Here is a 21,907-nt window from a genome sequence, read left to right as displayed (position 1 = left end):
TTATATTTTTGTACACGGAGAGCAAAGTTCACCGAAGCTAAATTCATTGTGTGTGTGTGTGTAAGCATACCTGGCCAATAAAACTGATTCTGCTGAAAATATGAAGAAAACAAAACAACTTAAAGTATTACGTATTAAATACACCGAAAATAATAATTTCATAAAACTGACTTCCATTTTATGATGCATACAGAAAGAGTACATTTATTAATATCCGTTTCTCTTGCAGTTCCTCCCTCCCGCCGCTAGAAGTCGCTGTAGGTCTGAGCTGCGTGCCAGCCGCGAGACTGTAAACTATAAACTTCCTGTATGAACATCCGGTGCTTCTCTTCCGCCGGTCCAAGTCAACATGGTGGGTACACGGAGAACACTGTTCCTGTATCGGTCCTCTGAATCCCTGTTAATCCTCTCCCTCTGTCTGCCCAGCAAACTGTTACAAACATTAGTCTGCACAGAAACTGCACGATGACCTTTAACCCCTGAACATCGACGCTCTTTAGCGGAGTTACAGACATGTAAACACCGGCTGAACGCTCCGGTCTCATCAGGAGCTTGTTAGACCTTCAGAGGACCAAAACAACCCGCACAATAAACATTTATTTTGTGTTGCAAATGTTCGTTTATCACAACCAGAAGTCGATTTAAATCACATTTTGACACTTTGATTTGACTTTAAATCCAGTCCAAAGATATTTATGTTTTTTATTATAATAAGAAGTTAAGCTGACTGACTAATGTGGGGCTTGTAATGTTTAAACTGTCTACTCATTTGTGATTAAATTAATGTGAATAAATTAAATAAATAGACTCGCAACTAATATGAAGTCACAGTTGATGACATATCAGATTTACAAACTCTCTGCAGTGATTTTTTATTATTTATGGAAATGTGTAGATTTAGTTACGAAGAAGAAATGTGCTGCTTTGATTTAATGTTTATTTGATGAGTTTGAGTGTTTTTGTCGTGTTCTTGGTCACTTGAAAAATAGATATCTGATCTCAATGGGACTTCTTTGGTAAATAAAGGTTAAATAAACACAAATAAAACAGATAGTTGTCGCCTCGTCCACCTGTATGTGTATTGGTAGCTTTGCCTTTATTTTCATGACAGTTACTAAGAGGTAGTCTACTGCTGCGTGATCACATCCAAGCTTTTATATCCAGTCTGACCATTAATCATTTGCTGACTTCTAATGAACATCACGTTTTCCTTCATACGTCATACTTTTGGTTGTTGGTGATATATTTCTTATATTTCTTATATTTCCTCAGGGACGCGTCAGAACCAAGACGATCAAGAAGGCCTCCAGGGTCATCATTGAGAAGTACTACACCCGTCTGGGTAATGACTTCCACACCAACAAGAGGGTGTGCGAGGACATCGCCATCATCCCCAGCAAGCCTCTGCGCAACAAGATCGCTGGGTAAACTGACGGCGCTGCTGTTTTTAATCGTGTGTGCTGCAGAACACATGCCCTCCTGTCTGCTGCTGTTCAGACAGTTTGCACGTTTTTTCCGGCACTTTTCACTTTCAGCTTTAGCTCATCAACAGCATCAAACTGGTTATTCTGGGTCAACAGAGTGGTCAGTATGACACGATAGAAAACCTGAAGAGACAGAGAAATAAAGATTAACAGATTCTCTGATGTGGATTTGTAAACACTGTCTGATTGCTGCAGCAGTGCATGCTTCAATATTCACAGAAGACCCCCCCCCCCCCTTTTCCCCCTCAAGATGGTCAGGAATATCAGAGTGTTAGTGTTCGATGTGGTTATAGGAGAAAACAGTCTGTGCTTGTACTGTCATGCATTCTTAGCTTGGCGATCATTTGTATTCTGTAAGGATTATAGAGCAGATGTTACAACAACAGGACTGGAAATATCTTTGCACCAGTACAGCATCATGTCGTTCATTTTTAAATAAAACGTCCCGGTAAGATTTCGGTGCTTGCATCCTATTTAGTGTTGACGACAGGACATAAATCATACGCTTGCTTTCAAAATAATATATATATATATATATCAAATGCTGTCTTTGCTGCAGTTTTGCACCTTAAGCGTTTCTGTCCAAATGAAGTCTCCACTTAATGTTTCACTCAAAGAGGAGGTGAGTGCAGAGAAATAGCAGAGTGAGTCAGCAGGCAGTAAATCCCCTCAGAGACCTGACTGATGGAGTTTCCTGCAGCTGTTCATCTCAATTAAAACAAGCACACACTTTAATTAGCTTATTATTTTAATGGAAGTTTTCTTCGTGGACATCTGTTTAGTTTTTTTTTTTTCTCTGAACAAAGGGTTCTCTGTTCTCTGCAGATATTTGTGTGTTTTTCTGTCTTCTGACAACACTTTGTGTTTTGCTCCGACAGCTGAAGGTCGGTCGTTCTGACTCAGCAGACTTTAAATGCAGATTTTTAAATTGAACTAAGTCTGCTTTGTTGCTTTGTACACTTAAAATGTGGCACATCAAAAAGGTGATTTAAAAAACCGAGTCGATTGATTTCAAATGTATAAGATTAACTGGGTATAAAATAAGGTTTGTTGTTGCTGCTAATTGATGCTGACTTATCTTCAGTAATGTATTGTAGCAGGGATGCAGCAATGCATCGGGTCAGTGTCGGCCAATATCAGCCCAGACGACTGCAAACAATGTTTGATGAAGCGTTGTCAGTAGCTTGTGATAATTTGTTGCACCAAATCAATTTAATGCTGGCATCTTGTACAGCTAACTACTGATTCAGAGAAGAGGATTTTTATTGGGCAGCTGGAGAAGTCACCTGTTGAACAAATCGTTTTCATCGTCACACGAGTGAAAATGTTGGCATATGTGGGAGTCTTACACTAAAAGTCTTGAAACAAAAATCAGCCCTGATTTTCCCGATCGATCGGTGCATCTCTAGATTAAAGGTATTATTGTAAAGCGGTTGCAAAATAAAACTTTCTTTTAGTTTTAAAAAAGCACCTTGAATTCTCCTTTGTGTTCTAACTTTGTATTCACAGAAATGTTGCTTATAAACCGTAAAGTCGTTGATAACTGTGTTCAGCTGTATGTTTGGTATCCAGCAGTTGGGAATATGAAAAAAAAACATCTTGCTGAAGTGAATAGAAATCATCTGTTTTAAAAATGGAGTTTAAAACGTATTGACCCTGAAATGAAGACACTGTAAATGAAGATAGTAGTGGGGGTGTTTTCTTTGTGTGCTTAATAAGCTGGTGTTTCTGTGTGTCTCTAAGGTATGTGACACACCTGATGAAGAGAATCCAGCGCGGTCCAGTCAGAGGAATCTCCATCAAACTGCAGGAGGAGGAGAGAGAGAGAAGAGACAACTACGTCCCAGAGGTCCGTTTACACTCATGAGCAGCTCACTCACTGCTTCGCTTTGGAAACCTGCAAACATCGTTGCAGTTTTAAATCTGCATATTTGTTAGCTGATAAATTCTCTAAAGATTAAAGTCAGAAAGTCTGATCAACAATCTTGTGGACTAGCTGATTTTACTGACAGAGACAGACTGAACACATTGTAAACTTGCACATCAGTTTTTCATTTCTAAAAGGTCTAACATAGATAAGTCCAAGTTCAGAGAGATAACTTGGATTTGGTTTTGCTCCTTTTAGATTTCTGCTCTGGACCAGGAGCTCATCGAGGTGGATCCAGACACGAAGGAGATGCTCAAGATGCTGGTAAGAGAGAACACAATGGAGATTTAGTTCTCCACCTTAAGATTCTTTATGAATTCTTTGGGCTTGTGGACATTTCTCTGTGGCAGAATTTCACAAAGTCACTTAAGCAGATTTAGGAACAAATGTTCTTAAAGCCAGAATGTGTGACATTTTACACATAAACACAGCAGAAATCAAATATATCTTCTGTAAATGTCTCTCTGAGTCATGACTCTCTACAATGAGTGAGAAGCCTGAGTCCCTCCGGCTGTGTTGTTGTCAGGGCCGTGTTTACATCATGTTTACATGGACAGGACAGCCTTCCATATAAAGCTGTTTTAGTCAAGGACTAGAGAGAAGACAAACAGACTCACTGCTTATTTGGATGTCATGTAAGTGTCTTTAGATCTCGGTCATTCTGTCTGAATTTATGTGCAATATGAAGCCATGAGTTAACTAAAATGTGCTAACATTAGCCTGCTAACACAACAATGCAGGAGACAGGCAATTGCAGCTCAAGTAAAGGACAATTTTGTCCGCCGCTTGCACCTAATGGTGCTTCATTATGGTGAGTTCTAATCGATGACTCCTTTGTGTGAACGTGAGTGGAGAGGAGTTGAAATAGCGGAGGTGTAGCAGTTTGTTTGTTTAGGTTTCATGCTGGTGCTCAAGGGCGAGTTCTACTGGATCAAAAAGTCGCACATTCTTTCTATAAAAATAAATGTTGTAAATCAGGCCTGAAAATACCCGTTTGAACTCATCATGGATTCAAGGTCATCAGGGTGGTTTTTGAACTTTTAACCAAAGACAAATAAACATAAACACTACTGATGTAATCATTAAAATGTCTTCTATCAGAGTAGTTAAAGATTTCTAAATACATGTATTATCAAAGTCAGCAACCCGACAATGCAGAGAGGAAGAGGATGATCGGTCACAAGTTCACTACAATCACAGGAAGTATCAGGATTTATCAAAGCAGCATTTCAGTCTTCTCGGCACACAAATGAAAAACCCTTTCATTCCTCATGATTATTTTTCTTCCTCATGCAGGATTTCGGCGGTCTTTCCAACCTTCAAGTCACTCAGCCAACTGTTGGAATGAACTTCAAAACACCACGAGGACTTTAAATCATGTTCAAATAATGCTGTCAATAAAGATGCATAAACAATAACAGTTCCTCTTTGTTTTTCTTGAAGTGAAAACAATCTCTAAAAGAAAAATTAAACACTTGTTTTTTTAACAGCCAGATAATCAACACAAGGTTTCATTTAATATTTAACCTTCAAGTATCAAACTAAGACAGATCCTTTATAATTAAGATTTTCTCTCCTGTTATTCAATTTGAGCTTTTCATTGTAGCCTTTCAGACATGAGCAGCTCATAGAAGAGTCTTTTAAGTGCTTGAGCAGGAAACTATAGGATCTGTGTTCAATGGATCAAATTTAATTGCAAAGCTTTTGATACATTTAAAAGGAAATCAAGTTTTTTAAGTTAATTCTACCTCACCTCTTGTCTGCAGCTTGTTGTGAGGGTCAGACCAATCAGTGTTGCTGCTCTGAGTTCAAGTGAGCACAAAATAACCTGCAAATGTTTAATCAACAAAATACAATAACTGGAATTGTAAACATCTAATTTTAGCCATTTTGGAGTCATTCAAATTAATTTAAAGGAGCAATATGTAAGATATTTACTGAATTAAATCACAAGATGACCTTACATTATCATCAGCTATGTTTAAATGCTGGCTTTTCTGACAACAATGAAACAGCCAGTTTGTCCTACATTTGATTCTGATGATGAATGGTCTGTATTTGTTTTCACCAGAGAAGGTAGGCGGCTTTAAAGGGCCCATATTCTCCTTTTATATGCTCTTTAGTGTGTTTTCCAAGTGTCCTGTGCATGTTTAGGCACATCTATGTGCAAAAATTCAAAGTCTGCAGAAACGCAGCTTCTCCTATGTCCTCCTGTTAGCTGTAGCATTAGCTGCATGTAACGCTCGGTTCTAGCCCCCCTCAAAAAAAAATTTGCCAGTGTGACGTCTTGTCAGTGTGAGATCACTGATCTAAGCCCATTGGCTCATTGTGGCAAGCCCAGCAGCTCATGTTGCACGCCCATTAACTTCTGTAGCACGCCCACGATATGCCGTAGCCTGCAGTAGCACAGTAGTGCTAAGGTGCTAATGTTTTTGCTCCTCGGCCCTCGGAGCCAGAGTGGCTGCATTCCAAATATGGTAAAAGGGGCGTGACATTTCCGAGAACTGTGCTGAGCGACTGACCAATTACGGCACAGCCGACAGGCCGACCAATCAGATCAGACTTGGCACACGGAGAGCCTTAGAGAGAGAGTCAGAAGCGAGCCGGTGCATGGAGCGGCAGTACATGAAAACAGACACTTTTTTTTTTTTCGAACTTTAGCTATTGTGAACATACTTTAGTAGGTACATAGATTAAATATACGAACCCCAAAAAGGGCATAATATGACCTCTTTAAGGCAACCTCACATGGCCGTTTTGGACGCCCCTCGCAGGCAAAACTGGTTTAGATACAACTGATTGTACTCGACCTTAAAAGCCTCAGCATTTTTCTAAAAAAATCTTCATGACCAGAAACTTAAAACTATAAATATTGGAGATGCTTTAAGAAAATGGAGAGTCTGATGCAGAGCTGGCTAAACACTGAAGCTTCCACATGCGCATCAACTCTAGTGAGGGGGCTGGGGTGGGGGGGGGAGCTCTCTAAAGTTTTGAATTTGGACTAAAGAACCAATCTGACATGCTTATAATTTAAGGACTCAAGTCACTGAAGGCATAATTAAAAGGGATTTTCAGCAGGGGCTCAAAGCCTCATTTATAATAACAGTGAGTTCACGAGGTTATACCGTTTATGACTCGATCGATTTTTTGGCAATACTTTAACTTTTTATTTTAGAATCACCTTTATTTATAGAAAATACATCCATACTTCTGCTTTGGTTAGGGGACCCAGACTTAAATATTCAGTTTAAAGTCATCCGTACAACTCACTAGTTAACAGTCGATGGTACAATGAAATGAATGGGACAAGAAAACGGGTCAGTTTAGCTTTAAGAGCACAAGTCATTATCGCTTCTTTATAAAGACTGTTTCAAGGAGCAAGTGGACGCTCAAGCTTTTTAGAATTACAAAAATTCTTATGTAAAAATGTTGAGAGATGCTGCAGAGAGAAAACGCAACTAATATTTACAACTCAATAAGTGAACTGGCTCATGCTGTGGCGCACTCTTAATAAGGAACTATTAGAAGTTTTCTTATTAAGCGTCCGGATAAGTGATAGCTACTGTCGGTCATGGACAAATTCAAACTTTCCAATTCCAGCCAATTAGTTGATATTTAAAAGAAAAGGGATTCACAGATAAGCTGCATTATGTGCTCCAAGACTAACTTGTTCTTTTGAACAACCCCTTGAAGTCCTAAGATATATTTGTATAGAACAAGTTAAAACACTTGTCAATGAGACCTCCACAATGTTTTAGCATAATGTGACGTACATTTCATGGCATTAGATTGTACATAAAGTGAAATTGAATTGGTCAGATCATTAAAATACCTCTAAGAGCAGCCATATTGATATCAAACACTTCCCCAGAGCTGAAAGAATGACTTCCAAATCAAGAACTGAGACTTGAAATTGTCAAAGCAGTGAATAAGACCACGACTTGTTAATGAGCAACAGCTCTATAAATGAAGAGTGTAGACATGGCCGATAATGCTTAAACACCTTTATTGTGCCCAATCTGAACATACTCCACAACTGTAAGTAGCAGCAAACTTGGCAGACCACAATGAGGTAGACTTTCAAAACTCTAAAAAGCAGCTGGGCTAAAGGGACAACAAGCTCAGCATGACAAACTTAATGGATAAAGAAAAGACACTTTGTCTTTGGCACACAGCTTATTATGCATCAATGTTCAACTGGAACAGGAAGGCAAAATGGGATAAGAAAGCGTGAAATCGATTTACTGGGGTCTACTCAAGCTCTGGATAGGTTAATTTATCATCAGCTTAGTGGAAGTTCTTACATTCAACAGGAAACAAGCAGCTGTTTTAACATAGGCGTGTCCCCCTGCTGATGTACAAAAAGTGATTAAAAACCACCGCCACCTCTCCAAACGTGCAAATTAAAAAAGTGCAAAAATCAAAACTATGTACAATCAAATGCTCATTCACTCTAGTCACAACAGGGTCCATCAGTTGCTTGAGAAGAAATGGACTGCCTGTTGACGTTTATCCAGTTCTATTGTTACATACATTTAATATAACTGGACCAATAAAGCAAGTTAAAGAAGTACGTTTGTGCCCATTCAGTTGAAATTTGGGAGGGCAAAATTAAAAAAGAAAAAACCGCTACAGAAAAAATGTATGAGAAACAGGAAACATAAAAGGGGGGGGTTTTCCCATAAACAGCCGCCTGGTAGAATTCTGTTCAAAATTTCCATGTCATGACTTAAAACCGTTTGTGTACAAATTAGTAAAAAACTGCGTAAAAATGTCTGAAATGCGACTGGTTAAATGAAGCCCAACATTCAACTCCCAAAAGTAAGAAACACCAGTTGGCCTTGCACAGGAAAAAACGGACGCCAACTGGGGGTAGGGGAGGGAGGGAGGAGGGGGAAAAAAAATAAAAATTTAAAGGCACTGTATGGCATTTGCCAATGAACGGCAATGAGACTTGCGTGATTGCTCTTCTTCACTATGCAACACATGTAAACAAAAAGAAAAAAAGAAATGGCATTTTCATCCACTTCTCACCCTTAGGGCTGACTCCCATCTCTCTGTCTGGCCACAAGTCTGGGAAAATGCATAAGAGTGAAGGGCCCCTTGTTTCTCCCAACAAGGTCACTGTGCATAGTGCCACTGTGAACAACAGCAAAAATGTAGCAAGTGCAAAAAGTGAACATTTTCTACAGTGATATCCCCAGTGCCTGGTGGAGTGCCATGGAGCCCTCGTTCTGAGGGCATCTGGCACACGTGCTCTCCTTGGCGGGCAGCCTCGCCCCGTACAGAGGGGCTTCTCCTCTGGCCCTTCAGAGATTCGGATCCCTTTGCTCTTCTAGCTGGAGTCCCGGTTCTTCTGGTTACGCATGAGGGGTCGGTGGTTGCTCAAGATGTCCATGGAGTGCTGCCAGTGCCAGCAGGAGCGGCAGTAGTACTTGAAGCAGGCCTGAGGAGCGACACAGAGAGTGAGTGAATTACAAGTTACCTCAACAAATGGACTAAGGGTTGTAAACATGTTTGATACCATGTGTAAAATGATAACGCTACTTTTAGATACTATCCATCTTTAAAATAGCTAATCTTCAAAAAAAAGAATGTATTCCTGCAATTTAGACAGCATGCATCATATCAATCAAGTACATCTATCTATTAAAGTTAAAACGTATGTTATTCATGACGACCCTAGGATTGGATTAATAACCTGAACATTGGCAAAGTCGCCAAAACCCAGAACTTAATTACCTTTTTCTTGGTTTAAATATCAAACCATAACTCAGACCAAAAAACAGCAACCAAAAAAAACATCAGAAACTACAACCACAAATGTATCCAATCCAACCAGTACTACACTGAATACGGTACACACAAGAACCCAGAAACATAAATGATTAATAACTGTATGAGAAAAGCAATAAACTGAGGTAGAAGCCATAAAATGAGAGGAGTAGAACTAAAAACCGTAAGATTAAATTAATAAAATGGGGTCTCAGCTATAAAACGAGAGAAGTAAAACGACAAACAATAAACCGTTAAATAGAGAAAAAAAACAGTTTAAATGTAAAAGCAGTGAAATAAAAAAGCAATGAAAGAAAAGGAGGATATCAGAGAAATGAAACTATCAGAAGACAGTGAGTTTTAATAATGTATGCATGTGTTTTTATGCATTATTAAAAGTATGGTCTCTGTTTTAGAATGTGCTGTAGAAATAATCCTGCTTCATCAACCCCTTTCCCTCCAGTTTAAGACTTGTTAAAACAGTTTCCACTGACCTGGTCTCTGCAGAAAAAAGGCCCAGGTTGGCGAAGACAAATTTGACACATGGAGTCTTCAAGGTAGGGGTCAATCTGGACCTGATGGAAAAGTTATTAATCAGGTTACTCTCAGGAGGACTTCAGAGCATTTTTGTTTTACAGGCAGATCCGTGCAGTCTTTGACTGAAGAGAGCTTGTGATGGATTAACATTGGGTCTTTGTAACATTATAAAGAGTAAGGTATTTTACCTGCTTTTTTGTCAAATTAGAAGTGAGACTATACGAGCTGAGAATGTTTGAAGCGCCTAACCATTTCTTGATCAGTAACGTGGATCGGCGCTGTGAATCCGATATGTAAATTACTTCAATATCGGACCCGATACAGATAGAAGACCCGATCGGTCCCATCGCTATATTAAATAGACGCAAGGCATTTTACCTGCTCTTTGTAAAGTGTCTTGAGATAACATTTGGTATGAATTGACAATATACAAATAAAGATTGATAGAGACATATAAAGACACATTCTTCATTACACAGATTATAAAATAAATCAAGTATCGTCTTACCTTCTTTGTAAACTTTGGGGTTTTGATCTCCACAAATGCTGCGCACACAGCCTTCAGATAACTGCGCTGATTATTAAAAGTGACACGTCCAGAGCCTGAAAACAAGCAGAGTTACAAAAATCAGTTTGGAGAAAAAAAACGTAATACTATATAAACACACGACATACACAACTTAAGTAACTTTGTTTAAAGTGAAGCTTTTTCATGGAAAGAAGGCATGGGGAAAAAGATCAAAGATTAAAGTATAAAATTAACAATTATACTTAAATAAAACTTTTAATAAGCGACTGAGGCAACTCAGGCAGTTATTGGTAATGTCTGAACACAATTATAATCAATAGCCAATAACAGATTCTAAGGGCTCAGATTTAAGAAAGAAATCTGATTCCTGTGCAGTCTGAACAAAGCTTTTGTTTACCTCCGTTACCTCCCCAGATGTCATGAAACTTCATGAAGACATGAAGCAGCATTTTGTCTTTAGTCTGCCTGAAAAGCAGAAACTCTGACCCACAGTCTCACCTATGGGATACTTGTGCTTGTCCGTGTCGATGCCAGCATACATGACTCCTCCAAACAGGTCATTCATGATGCTGGCCAGTGCCTCAGCGTTCAGCATGCCGTGCAGCGCACCAACAAACACCGTCTTACTCGGGTCCAAACGCTGGGCAGGACAACGCACATAGTTACTGTCAGAGATCACCCATGGGATCACCTGCACCTGTAACAGGACAAGAACAAAAATTACTTCATAGTAGGGCATGTTTAAAATATGAGTTTGACTAGAGATGTCCAGGTCCAGTATTTGGTCTCTGATAGTGTTAAAGTTAGACTCAACTTTAGACAATTCTAGTTCTCAATACCAGGGTTTGGCGATGACATTTTCATTGGTCAATTAAGGGATTCATGTTTTATGTTATAAACGTTGTGTTTGACAAACACAGTAACATACCTGATATATTTACAATAATAAAACAGTTTAATTTTCTCAAATGAAACTTTTTGAAATCAGGAGCTGATTAACGGCTGCAATCAGCTGGTAAAATGTTTTGGGTTAAACAGAAGGGCTCGTTAGTCCATGCAACAGGCCGAAACAGATAATGATAAAAACAACTTGAGATATTTTCACTTGACAAGATGGAACCAGGAAATATGTCATTTTTAAAAAGACTCCAAAATAACAGTCTTGTTAAATCAATAACCCAACTCATGGTTTAAGTTCACTTCTGCAAGATTATATAATTAGGAACATCTTAAATACAGCTCATCTGAAAAATAAATACTTTTATGTAACTATTACAGTTGTCATGTGCGTGGAGTAAAAAGTACAACATGTGCTACTTAAATGTTGTAGAGTTCAAGTAACAGTGGTAAAACAATAGATTACGTACCACTATTGAAAATTAAAGGGGTCATATTATGCTTTTTCCGGTTTTATATGCTCTTTAGTGTGTTTTCCATGTGTCCTGTGCATGTTTAGGCACATCTATGTGCAAAAATTCAAAGTCCGCGGAAATGCGGCTTCTCCTACGTCCTCCTGTTAGCTTTAGCATTAGCTGCACGTAACGCTCGGTTCTAGCCCCCCTTGAAAAAAATTTGCCAGTGTGACGTCTTGTCAGTGTGATATCACTGATCTAAGCCCATTGGCTCGTTGTGGCAAGCCCTGCAGCTCATGTTGCACGCCCGTTAACTTCTGTGGCACGCACACGATATGCCGTAGCCTGCGGTAGCACAGTAGTGCTAAGGTGCTAATGTTTTTGCTCCTCGGCCCTCGGAGCCAGAGTGGCTGCATTCCAAATATGGTAAAAGGGGGGTAACATTTCCGAGAACTGTGCTGAGCGACTGACCAATTACGGCAGAGCAGACAGGCCGACCAATCAGATCAGACTTGGCACACGTGGGGACTCTGAACGTGGGCACTTCAGAGCCTTAGAGAGAGTCAGAAGCGAGCCGGTGCATGGAGCGGCAGTACATGAAAACAGACACTTTTTTTTTTTTTCGAACTTTAGCTATTGTGAACATACTTTAGTAGGTACGTAGATTAAATATACGAACCCCAAAAAGGGCATAATATGACCTCTTTAAGTAAATATTACTACGGACTTGAGTGCATGATAACTTCATATTTCTACTCACATCCTTGCATCTCATTCGGCGGCTGGACATCTTGAAGTAGTACTCTCTGTTGTCCTCTGGGTGAAACGGGTCCTGGGAGCAGGCATGGAGCAGCGCACGCACAGATTTCTCATTCTCAAACACCAGATAAACATAGCCTAGAATACAGCAGAGTACTTCAGGATACAGGGAAATGTAACACCCACACCAGAATTAAGAAGTAAATTTGGATTCTGACACAACAACTTACACTCTTGAGGCAGCAACAACAGTAACGAACAATTACTGTGATGATAACTTACCAAGTGATTCGCTCACATCTCATTTTGCAATGAGTCATTTTCCAAATTAAGAATAGTTTGCAGCTTTGGTGCTGATAAATTTTAAAGTTAATTGTTGCAAGCAGGACAGGAAATTAGCATGACACAAGAGAATATTTGCTTTCTAACGATGTCATTGATTTATTTTTTCACAGACACAAGCATTTAACTATCCATCTGATGCATTGTGGGATATTCTGTCTACTTTGTGCTTCTTCCACCATGTCTTCAAGCTAAACTGAAGCCCCAGTAACACTGCCCAAAAGCAACGTGTGACCAACAGTGAAACTCACCAGCATCCCATGTGATCACCACAGTGCCCTCTGAAACCATGAAGTAAATAAAGATAGCCTACCAGCTTGTCGTTACCTTTAGCTACATTACCTTTCGGAGGACAGCGAGGGTGCTTTCCATCCTTACCCGGCCACTCCACGGTCAGAGGGCCGTAACCGCTGAAGGTGTTGATCAGGCCGGCTGAATTAAGGAGAAGGTGTGAACATTTATGTTTTACAGATGTCTCCAGTATTTCAATGAGTTTTAGATTAACACAACCACACCTATTAAAACGAGATAAATAACTGAGACTGAAGACAAACACAAGTAATATTGAGCAAATGGGGGGGGGGGACATTGTTTTTTTTCCCCCCATATAATGCATATTTTTATAATGGGAACTGATTTGAATAAGGCTCGATATTTGCCATCAGCATCTTAAGGATACTAACAGTAAGAGGTTTGTAATTCTGTAATCAGAATAAGACAAATTCAATTTGTCTGTACGCTAGTTTTCATTTTTTAGTTCACTTGTATCAACACTGAGGGTCATTAGAAAACTCTATAAGGGGATTGTGGCAAACACCTTAATCTATAATATACTCCAAAGTGTTGGCTAAATTTGGACAGACTTTAGGATCCTTAAATGGAGATCGAATTGTCTCAAAAAGAGTTATACATATCGAAATGATGTGTATAAATATACAAAAACATGACATACAAATAAACAAATTTCTATAAATAAACGTGTATTTGTAAATATATATGCTTGACTTTGTGTGGATTCTACATTTGAGGATCGCTTTTGGGCTTCTCTCTCGATGACGTAATTTTGAGACATTCTTGCGGCACACTGCAATCCACAAATAAATACCCCCGAATTCCAATGCGAACACACCCTCCCCTGAACAACCAGTACATGGCAGTGTTGTGCAGTCACCGCTGGTTATGGTTAGGTATTTGGCAGAGGCTTTTATCCAAATTTACCGTCTACGACTGCAGCAGGATCAACAACATGGAAGCGAACAGTGGACTAACTGGATGGGTAAGTAATAACTGTTTCTTGCGGGTTGTACTGACATTTTTGTATCTACTAGACAGTATACATGAGTCCACTTAGTATACAGACAGATGTCACTGTCAGATGTTACCGATATTGACATGACGTCTGCGAACGTTAGCCAGCTAACAGCTTGTTCTAAGTCTAGTGTCACTAACAAACAAAAGAGATCAAGCCATCTAGCAGCTATAGTGTGTCTGGATTAAGCCACAGTCAATTCGAGGTAAAGAAATAAACAAGAATGCTTATTTGTTTTCATCTGAAGGCAGCAATCCACAAATGCAGAATCCACACAGAGTCAAGCATATTTATTTTCAAATCTCAAAAATATATTTACAAATACACATTTGTCACGTTTTTGTATTCATCTATCTCCATATCCTTAGAAATGTATCTCATCCCAGAAGAACAAAACTCAGTTTGTTTATTGTGGATGTATAATTGAGATGATGTCATACATAACAGCACAATCTTTTTTTTTTTAAACAGAATGAGATGGAAACTGAAATGTTTGATATGTAAAAATTATCTCAATTAATGTTTGAGAATAATATCGCCTTGCATTATACATTTATATTATGAAAAGATAAGATTCCAGAAAAGGCTGCCCTCCCTCAGTGCGCTGAGATAAGCATCTATAAAACAATCAAGGGTTCATGCACTGTAAAAAATAATTCAAGTAGGAGGTACCTTCTGTGATGTCCCAGGGCACGCCACCTAGAAAGACCTTGCAGGAGTACAGAGGATCCTTGTTGTTTCTGGGGGGCAGCTGACCACTCCAGGTGAAAGTGGCCTCATTCACAGCTGAAGAGCCCAGAATAAGAGGTTCGTTATTACATCTGAATTAGCTTTAAGACTTAAGATGTGTAGAAAAGTAAAGTCAGATTTAAAAATTTCACCTGCAGCCTGTCTGTGCAGACGGGCCTCCCTCTCAATACTGAACACGTCATCCGACTGGTCAAGAACGTCAGCTCCAGGCCAGGGAGAGCCGGTACGCCAGCGACGGGAAATGACTGAAGAGGCAGGGCTGGCACTAGATGGTGGGGTCAGGGGAGAGCCGGAGTCCTGCATGTCCAGACGAGAGCCCAGGCGCAGAAGATCCTTCTGTATGTTTGAAGCCAGGTAGGGTAGGGGAGGAGAAATACGCAAATTCGACTGGAGAGAAAGAAATGCAAAGAAAATATTTTTCACACTTAATATGTATGCAAGTGCATGTGGCACTTTAAGGTTTGACATCCAGCATATTAATATAGCCACAAATTAAATATACCCTATGTAATGTAATGTATTGTGGAGTAAAGACTTCCTAAAATAAAAGAAAAAGAAAAAAGAAAAGACATTGAGAGCATTTGTTTTGATCAAAAAAAAAAATCTGCTCTGAAAGTAAACCTTTATATCATGATTGAAACTTACTCTGGAACCAATAAGAACCAGGTGTGGATAAAGGCCAGGTATTAAGTGTTGAGGTTGTAGTTATTTCTGTACTACAGTGTTTTACAAGTTCTGCAAATTGACATTTCTCCAATCTCAAAACCCATCAGCAATCATCGTATGGTTGACAATTTACATGCCTGTGGCAACATGTAAAGGTCTATAATTCCAGTGAAGACAGAGCTTAGCATTAAATGACGTCCATGCAAGACTTTGTTTTCTGTGCGGCGTTTATGTCTGCAAAACACTTTCATTTCTTGTCAATAACATCCCAGTTGAACATCCTGTTCATCCGTCTTCAGCTAAGCAGTACAAGTGTTACATTCTATATTTTTTATGTAGAATCTGTAAGATCCACATTTCTCATACACTGATTAGAGACTCATGCATTGAAACCCACAGTGTATTAAACACACCTGTGTGTGCTATGCTCAGCGGTGTACCGGCACAGTCAGTGCTCCGCCGCACTGAACACGTAGACACTTTGCTAAAACTTAATGCCAACACCGATGTTGCTACCGCTGCATTTTTTAATTGCAGGCTCAGAGTCTAGCTTTTAATGGAAGTTGAGCTTGAGTTTCTGTGTGCTGCTAATGAGGTCAAAGCCTTAGTACCATACATCAACACCCTGCAGATTTCATTTCTCATAACCCATCCTATGCAGGTCATAGAAATTGTCAAAACAATGACATTTCTAAGACTATTTAAAGCTACCGTCAGTTAGACTTAAAGACTTCCTGCAGACATTTACATTAAATGGCCTGTATGAAATGATTATGTCCTTAGTGAAACTAAAAGCCTTCTTCAGTTTAAGAGCTTAAAACAAACAATACATGTTGAGTGGCCTTCAGACAAAGATGGTAGTCATTACTGCATGTAATCCTTGTTTTGGAGTGGTTTATAAGTGCTCTTGAAAAGTATCCAAATCAACTAAACATAGATGGCGAAGCGTTCACATGAATAAACTATTCAAATATGAAGATTCAATCAAAACCTGCTTTTATCAGAGCTACTCTATATTTCTAAATGCCAAAGACACTCATTTCTAGTATCTATAAGCTAGCCCTGTGCTGTCAGCCTCAGTATCTGGTTTTAAATTGAGAATAAAGGCTTGTCTCCAATAATAGCTGTCTGGTCACACTCAATACTGTGTCTGAAACATATTACCCAGCTGTAAGGCCTCTAACAACAACACATACACTAGGAGCTACAGAACAAGCATCATGTGTCTTACCAGTACGTCACAGAGGTGGTCTGAGCCAGAGCTGAATCCGCTGGTCTCAGAGTCCTCAGGGCTGCTGGAGCGAGAGTCCAAGAAGGAGCTGGAGTCCAGACGGTTTGCCATGCGAGCCATGCTGGGAAACTTCTCCAAGAAGTCAGCTGTCATGCTCATGGACTCAGGTGGCAGGTAACCTGGGGGCTTCCCAAGGATGCTACTGAAGGGACTGTTCAGTATACCTAGCACTGAAGAAACAAACAATTACACCATTTACAGTCTTACTGAGATAAGCCAATTTAAAATGATCAACACAAGAAGATAGATATGACCTTTTAGCTTGTTTTGTATACAAGCTGAAATAACCTACATGTGTTGAATCATTTCATATCTTCTGTAGCCATTGTCAAAAGGAAAACAACTAACTTGAGCTATACAAAAATTGGCAACTCAAGCTGAGCATTCAAATTTAGGATATTTTCCCAAGGGACATGGAAGGTTGTCAAAAATGTAACTGCAGATTTTAGAATGATTTAATCAATTGTTTAATTATTAATGGTATCAAAAAGTACCAAATTGTTAAACTACAGATCTGTAGTCATATTTTTTTTACCCAAAGATGCACAAATGTTTGTCCTGCAATATTTGGTTTTTAAACACAAGTGATCAACCAATATTGGGTGGCTAGGACTTTGATTTTTGCCGTTATATCAAAACAGGTATTGATATGGTTTGATTCTTACTAGACTCAGTTGAGTTTAAAATTCTTGTATTTTGACAACCCTAAAAAAAGGGACTCTGAGATCCTAAGTGCGTCTCCACTGCAGGGACCAGTGTACAAATAAAAGACAACTTTATTGACCCAGCAGAAGAGCTCCTGGGAGTAAAACTTTCCAAAAGGCCTGGCAAACAATTCCAAGTGGGATGAGTGCACGTGTCCTTTTTACATGTCAACTGATTAGCCTTCACCTACACAGGTTTAGACCCGGATATGAAACAGACAATAATTAGCTAGGGAAACCTTTTAATCCCTTGAAAAGAAGAATCTTAAAATTGCAAGGTACTAATGTAATTTTCTCACCACGGCTTTATTTTACTGATTCATTTGCACACAAAAATAGACTGTCTCAAGGGAAAACTAAAAAAGGAAGAAAATAAAAAAACAGTTGTGTGATGAATCTACAGCTCCACATTGATTTGTGAGACCTGATTAAAGTTAAAAAAAATGTGCAAGTAGAAGAGGGTACATTAAAATGCAAGCTAGCTGCCAAGAGCAACCCAAAATGCAAGAGTTGATGCTTGAAGCACTTTCAGTTTTTAATTTGATGTTTTAGAACTTTTGTCCAATCAAGCAATGTAAAACAATCTTTTCAGAGCCTCAACATCTTAACCTTTGGCAAGATTACTGGAATCCTATTCATCTGACTCCTTCCCCAAATAAAGTCCAGTGAGCAGCAATTCCTGAAGTATTAACAAGCATCTTCCTTCCTCTTGATAACCCAAGTGACTCAGCTAGCAACAGTGACTGATATGAACTGCGGGCTGTAACAGTGAACACAAGGCTTTGGGGATTATTCAGCTGTAGGCCGCATTCATCGCTCTGTCCCAGTTTAGGAAGCTCTAAATGGATATGTAGTTTTTGTTTTGATGTACGATGATAAAACTGTGGCACTAAAAAAAGAAAAGAAAAAAAAAGGGTCACAACAAGAGGGGCATCGTCAGTGGGTGGTACGACTGCAAAGATAGACACTTATCTCTTAACTGTCTGCCAGCATTGAAACGATCTCTGTGTACACATGTTATCCAGCTATGTAGGCCTGTGAGTCCTGTTTTTACCCCATGTACTCAGCTTATAAAAAAACATTGTGGCATCATCAGTGAGATCAACAGGTATCTACTAAATAACTGAATGCTTACTGTATATTTAAGTAAGACCCTTTGGGGGAAGGAAAATCAGCTTCACTGGATTGTTTTTGTGCCTGCTGGATTGCTAGAGATGCTGTAAAGCAAAACTGCTACATCATCCTCCCTTGTGACGCAACAGCTTGTTCCCACACAGACTGCTGTTAATGTCAAAACCAGCCCTTATTTCAATACAAATGAGAGGTGCATAAAACCAAGGCACACGATCAGACAGATGTTAAAATGTTATCACTCTTAATGAATGTGGTCACTGAAAGCACCAAGAAACTTCTCTTGAAAACAAACCACCACACTCTGGGACATCATGTGGTGTTAAACATTAATGCAAGTCTCAGTTTTTGCGGTCATATTTAAATACATATTGGTAAACAGATGTGGTACTTACTCGAGGGAGAGCTGGTCTGAACTTGGGAGGGAGACGAGTGTGTGTCTGTATCCTGACTGCTCCAGGGTCTGTCCCAACCAGACAGCCGGAGGGACTGCAGGCCCAAGCCCAGGTCTGTGACACCCGGCGGGCCCCTGGATGTCGGCATCTCCTGGGAGCCGGGCATGCCTCCACAGTTGGGGAAGAGCATCCTCCTGCTGCCCACTGCAGCCAGCTCCGACTCTTTTCGTTTCAAGATCCAGTTCAGAGATGTAGAAAAAAAAAAAAAAAAAGAGAAGAGAAGGAAGTGTTAGACAGCTAAAATAACTCTTGCTTCAGTCTGCGTTACATAGGAAAGAGCAGGAAGAGGCTTTGCTACAAAACTGCTTCTGTTTAAGAGAAATCATAAGAAAAAAAACTTCCCTCCTCCTCTCATCTCCCCATACCCCAGCTGACAGGAAAGCTAACCTGCTGCCTCTGTGCTCGGTGAAACTGCCATGCATCTCCGTCCGCATCACTGACCCACCTAGCAGCATGTGACATGGCTGCTGATGCACTCGCACACCCCTGTTAATGACATCAGCTCTTCCCCACCTCCCTGCTGCCTTGCCTAACAACTGTGTAATGAAAAATTCCTGTCGGAGCTATTGGCTTGTTGATAGAAGTACTCCCCTCTGGTGGGCACAACACGTCTCTGAGTCGGTGGTAAGACAGCTGCCAGCGCTGCCCGTGTTACTGCTTACTCTGTCTGGTCTTGTTTCCTGAACTAGCTGACAGAGAGGCAGGAGAGAGGGAGGGGGAGGCTAGGGGCAGAGCTACAACGGCATGGTGGGAGGCAGCATGGGAGATGAAGTGAATGACTCAGCAGACTTGATTTAAAAACAAATTCAGACTCAAGGATACTGAACAACTCCTATAAATAACTATTGTACACAAAACTGAAGGATGCAAAATAACTGGCTGTAAATAATTTACATACACACTGGTTGTTATATCCCTCTGACTTTTGCACACAACAGAGTGAAGAAATAAAAGGCACTCGAAGCCTTGCTCTAGCAGAAGCAGCTGACTGATCAGATGTTGAGGACGGAGCGATTTGCAAAGCCAGCTCCTCCCTTCCCTCTCCAGGCCTGGAAAGCATCCAGCTGCAGGCTACAGCCCTGATTCAGCACAACAAGTCAGGGTGTTGGAGCAGAGAGGCCACAGCAGAAGTTTAGCTCACTTTGCATGAAAATACAGCCGACTTTAGTAAAACTTAAAGACACGGATGTTTTTAACTTACTATGTCAAGCGGAGAAAAACTCACAATGTATATTATTACTTGAATAATATTTCCCACAATGAGACAAGTGTGGACTTGCCTAGAGCAAATTAACAGTTCAAGGACACCACGCAGGCTCTCTGCTGAGTTTAAATCTTGGCAAATCTTGCACTTGGGGTAAAAAAAAAAAAAAGAAACACTTAGAAGTGCTGCAATGCTGCAGAGCAGCGATGCAGCATGAATCAGCTGTTGGCACCAGAATGTTAATGACAAAGTGAAGAAGGTTTTCAAAGATGGCAATGCTGGCAGAGAAAGAAAAACTAAATTATCTAATTATTGTTTAAAACCTATTACAGTTTAAAGTCAACTGCAAGTATTGAACATTACATACTCGATCTGTTTATCGGATTCTGTCCTTAATGTGGTGCTACAATTAAAAATCAAACCATTGAACAGCAGTAGGAGGATCTAACAGCGTCAGAGCTGCAGCCATAACTCAGGATGTAGAGGTCATATCCTCTGCATTTTTATTTTAAGATGTCTGGAAAACTGGAAGGTATTTAAATTCACATTTAATTACACAGGGGCTTATTAGCACCTATTTATGCTCCAAACGATCAAGTAACAGCATTTGAAAATCTCTGCCTGGTGTCAGAGGGAAATGGGCTTTTTGAATGTGGGGAATTGCTTACAATTGGTAAACTTATCGTCATTGTTAATTCATGCATTTGGTTTTTGGTCTGGTTGGGCCTTCACCTGGAAATGTTAAGTTGTTAAGTGATTTTTCAACTCTGACCTCTCACCTTCTTTTAGATTTTTTTAATGAGTAGTCTAACTGGCAATGGAAACAAATTCTAATTCATATCATCTCAATGCTAACAACAAGATTTGATCACAAACTACACGGTGTCTGCTCAGTTGGGGAAAGGTTTACTGGCATGGCTAGGTTTTGGATTCCACCCAGTAGGCTATTTCTAAATCCTGCACCCCAGCATGTGTTCAAACACCAGCATTATCAAAGTAACACAACATGGAAGTTTCTGAAGCCTGGTCCACCTGCTGCATAGTGGAAAATACATGGAGAAGTTTACCACACAGCAGGTCTGGCTTTCCTTTGGTGTTGTTGGGAGTGGTGCACACACCAGTGAAATCCAGAGCATTGCCCAGCATGGTGTTCATCCTCCGAAAGATGTCTGCGTTGCTGCAGGTAGACAGGGCCGGAGACGCTGAGTCTGGGCTGTCGGGTCTGCGAGGGTCGTTTCTCTGCAGGAGGAAACCAGAGGAGAGAAGAAATTTAATTCCTGCAATAATACTAGAAATAACCTCAAGTTGAATTCACCTGTCGTAAAGTTAGGAAGCTAGTTCTGAACGGCTATTCAGCCGCTTTTGAGTTACTTAGAGTAGGAATTAAAGTTTTCGTGCAGAGGTGAGGTCGTTGCTAATTTCGTGTCACACAAAAGGTCAAGAGATAACGGTAGACGTGGCCCAAACTAATTCAATTCACCAATTTCATTTTGTTTCTAACTCACCAGGGAAAATGCCATGATGTGGGCTGACAGCAGTGAGAAATGTCACAATATTAACCGTTGTCTGCAATAAAAGGTCATATTTATGAAGTCTGCTAGCCGGCTAATTAGTCTCAATTTAGTGAACGTGTGCTCGGCGAATGACACTGCGTGGAGAGCGTGCACGAAATCAAAAGGCAGACCGCAACAA

General features: G+C 40.0%; 2 protein-coding genes across 5 annotated transcripts; one reads left to right on the top strand and one right to left on the bottom strand.

Annotated features, from left to right (window-relative positions):
* Positions 1-1,206: 1,206 nt before the first annotated feature.
* LOC132978608 (small ribosomal subunit protein eS17-like) lies at positions 1,207-4,829 on the top strand (the record flags this gene model as incomplete). Its single annotated transcript, XM_061043843.1, has 4 exons — positions 1,207-1,424; positions 3,228-3,333; positions 3,610-3,675; positions 4,708-4,829. Coding segments are annotated over 4 exons (468 nt in total), but the record flags the coding sequence as incomplete, so codon positions are not given.
* Positions 4,830-7,400: 2,571 nt separating this feature from the next.
* cpeb1b (cytoplasmic polyadenylation element binding protein 1b) lies at positions 7,401-21,837 on the bottom strand. 4 transcript variants are annotated; one of them, XM_061027647.1, is made up of 12 exons: positions 21,721-21,837; positions 21,283-21,454; positions 18,952-19,173; positions 16,662-16,891; positions 14,896-15,151; positions 14,687-14,800; positions 13,033-13,137; positions 12,365-12,501; positions 10,751-10,949; positions 10,232-10,326; positions 9,681-9,761; positions 7,401-8,857 (listed from the first exon to the last, which is right to left on the bottom strand). In XM_061027647.1, the coding sequence occupies exons 1-12, from the start codon at positions 21,733-21,735 to the stop codon at positions 8,747-8,749; spliced, it is 1,737 nt and encodes a 578-aa protein (XP_060883630.1). In that variant the 5' UTR covers positions 21,736-21,837; the 3' UTR covers positions 7,401-8,746. The 4 variants fall into 4 exon arrangements, with proteins under 4 accessions (XP_060883630.1, XP_060883716.1, XP_060883795.1 ...); XM_061027733.1 differs by having other exon boundaries at positions 13,048-13,137; XM_061027812.1 differs by having other exon boundaries at positions 21,334-21,454.
* Between the last annotated feature and the right edge of the window lie 70 nt (positions 21,838-21,907).

Source organism: Labrus mixtus, chromosome 1, assembly GCF_963584025.1.
Source record: "Labrus mixtus chromosome 1, fLabMix1.1, whole genome shotgun sequence".
In the NCBI taxonomy this organism is placed as follows: Eukaryota; Metazoa; Chordata; class Actinopteri; order Labriformes; family Labridae; genus Labrus; species Labrus mixtus.
This window is presented reverse-complemented; position numbering and strand designations above follow the sequence as displayed.

Coding starts and splice junctions, on each gene's coding strand:
- cpeb1b (XM_061027647.1), bottom strand. Junction 10,950..12,364: donor GCCGAATGAGATGCAAGGAT/GTGAGTAGAAAT, acceptor GTCCTGTTACAG/GTGCAGGTGATCCCATGGGT. Junction 8,858..9,680: donor CTTTTTTCTGCAGAGACCAG/GTCAGTGGAAAC, acceptor GTCGCTCCTCAG/GCCTGCTTCAAGTACTACTG.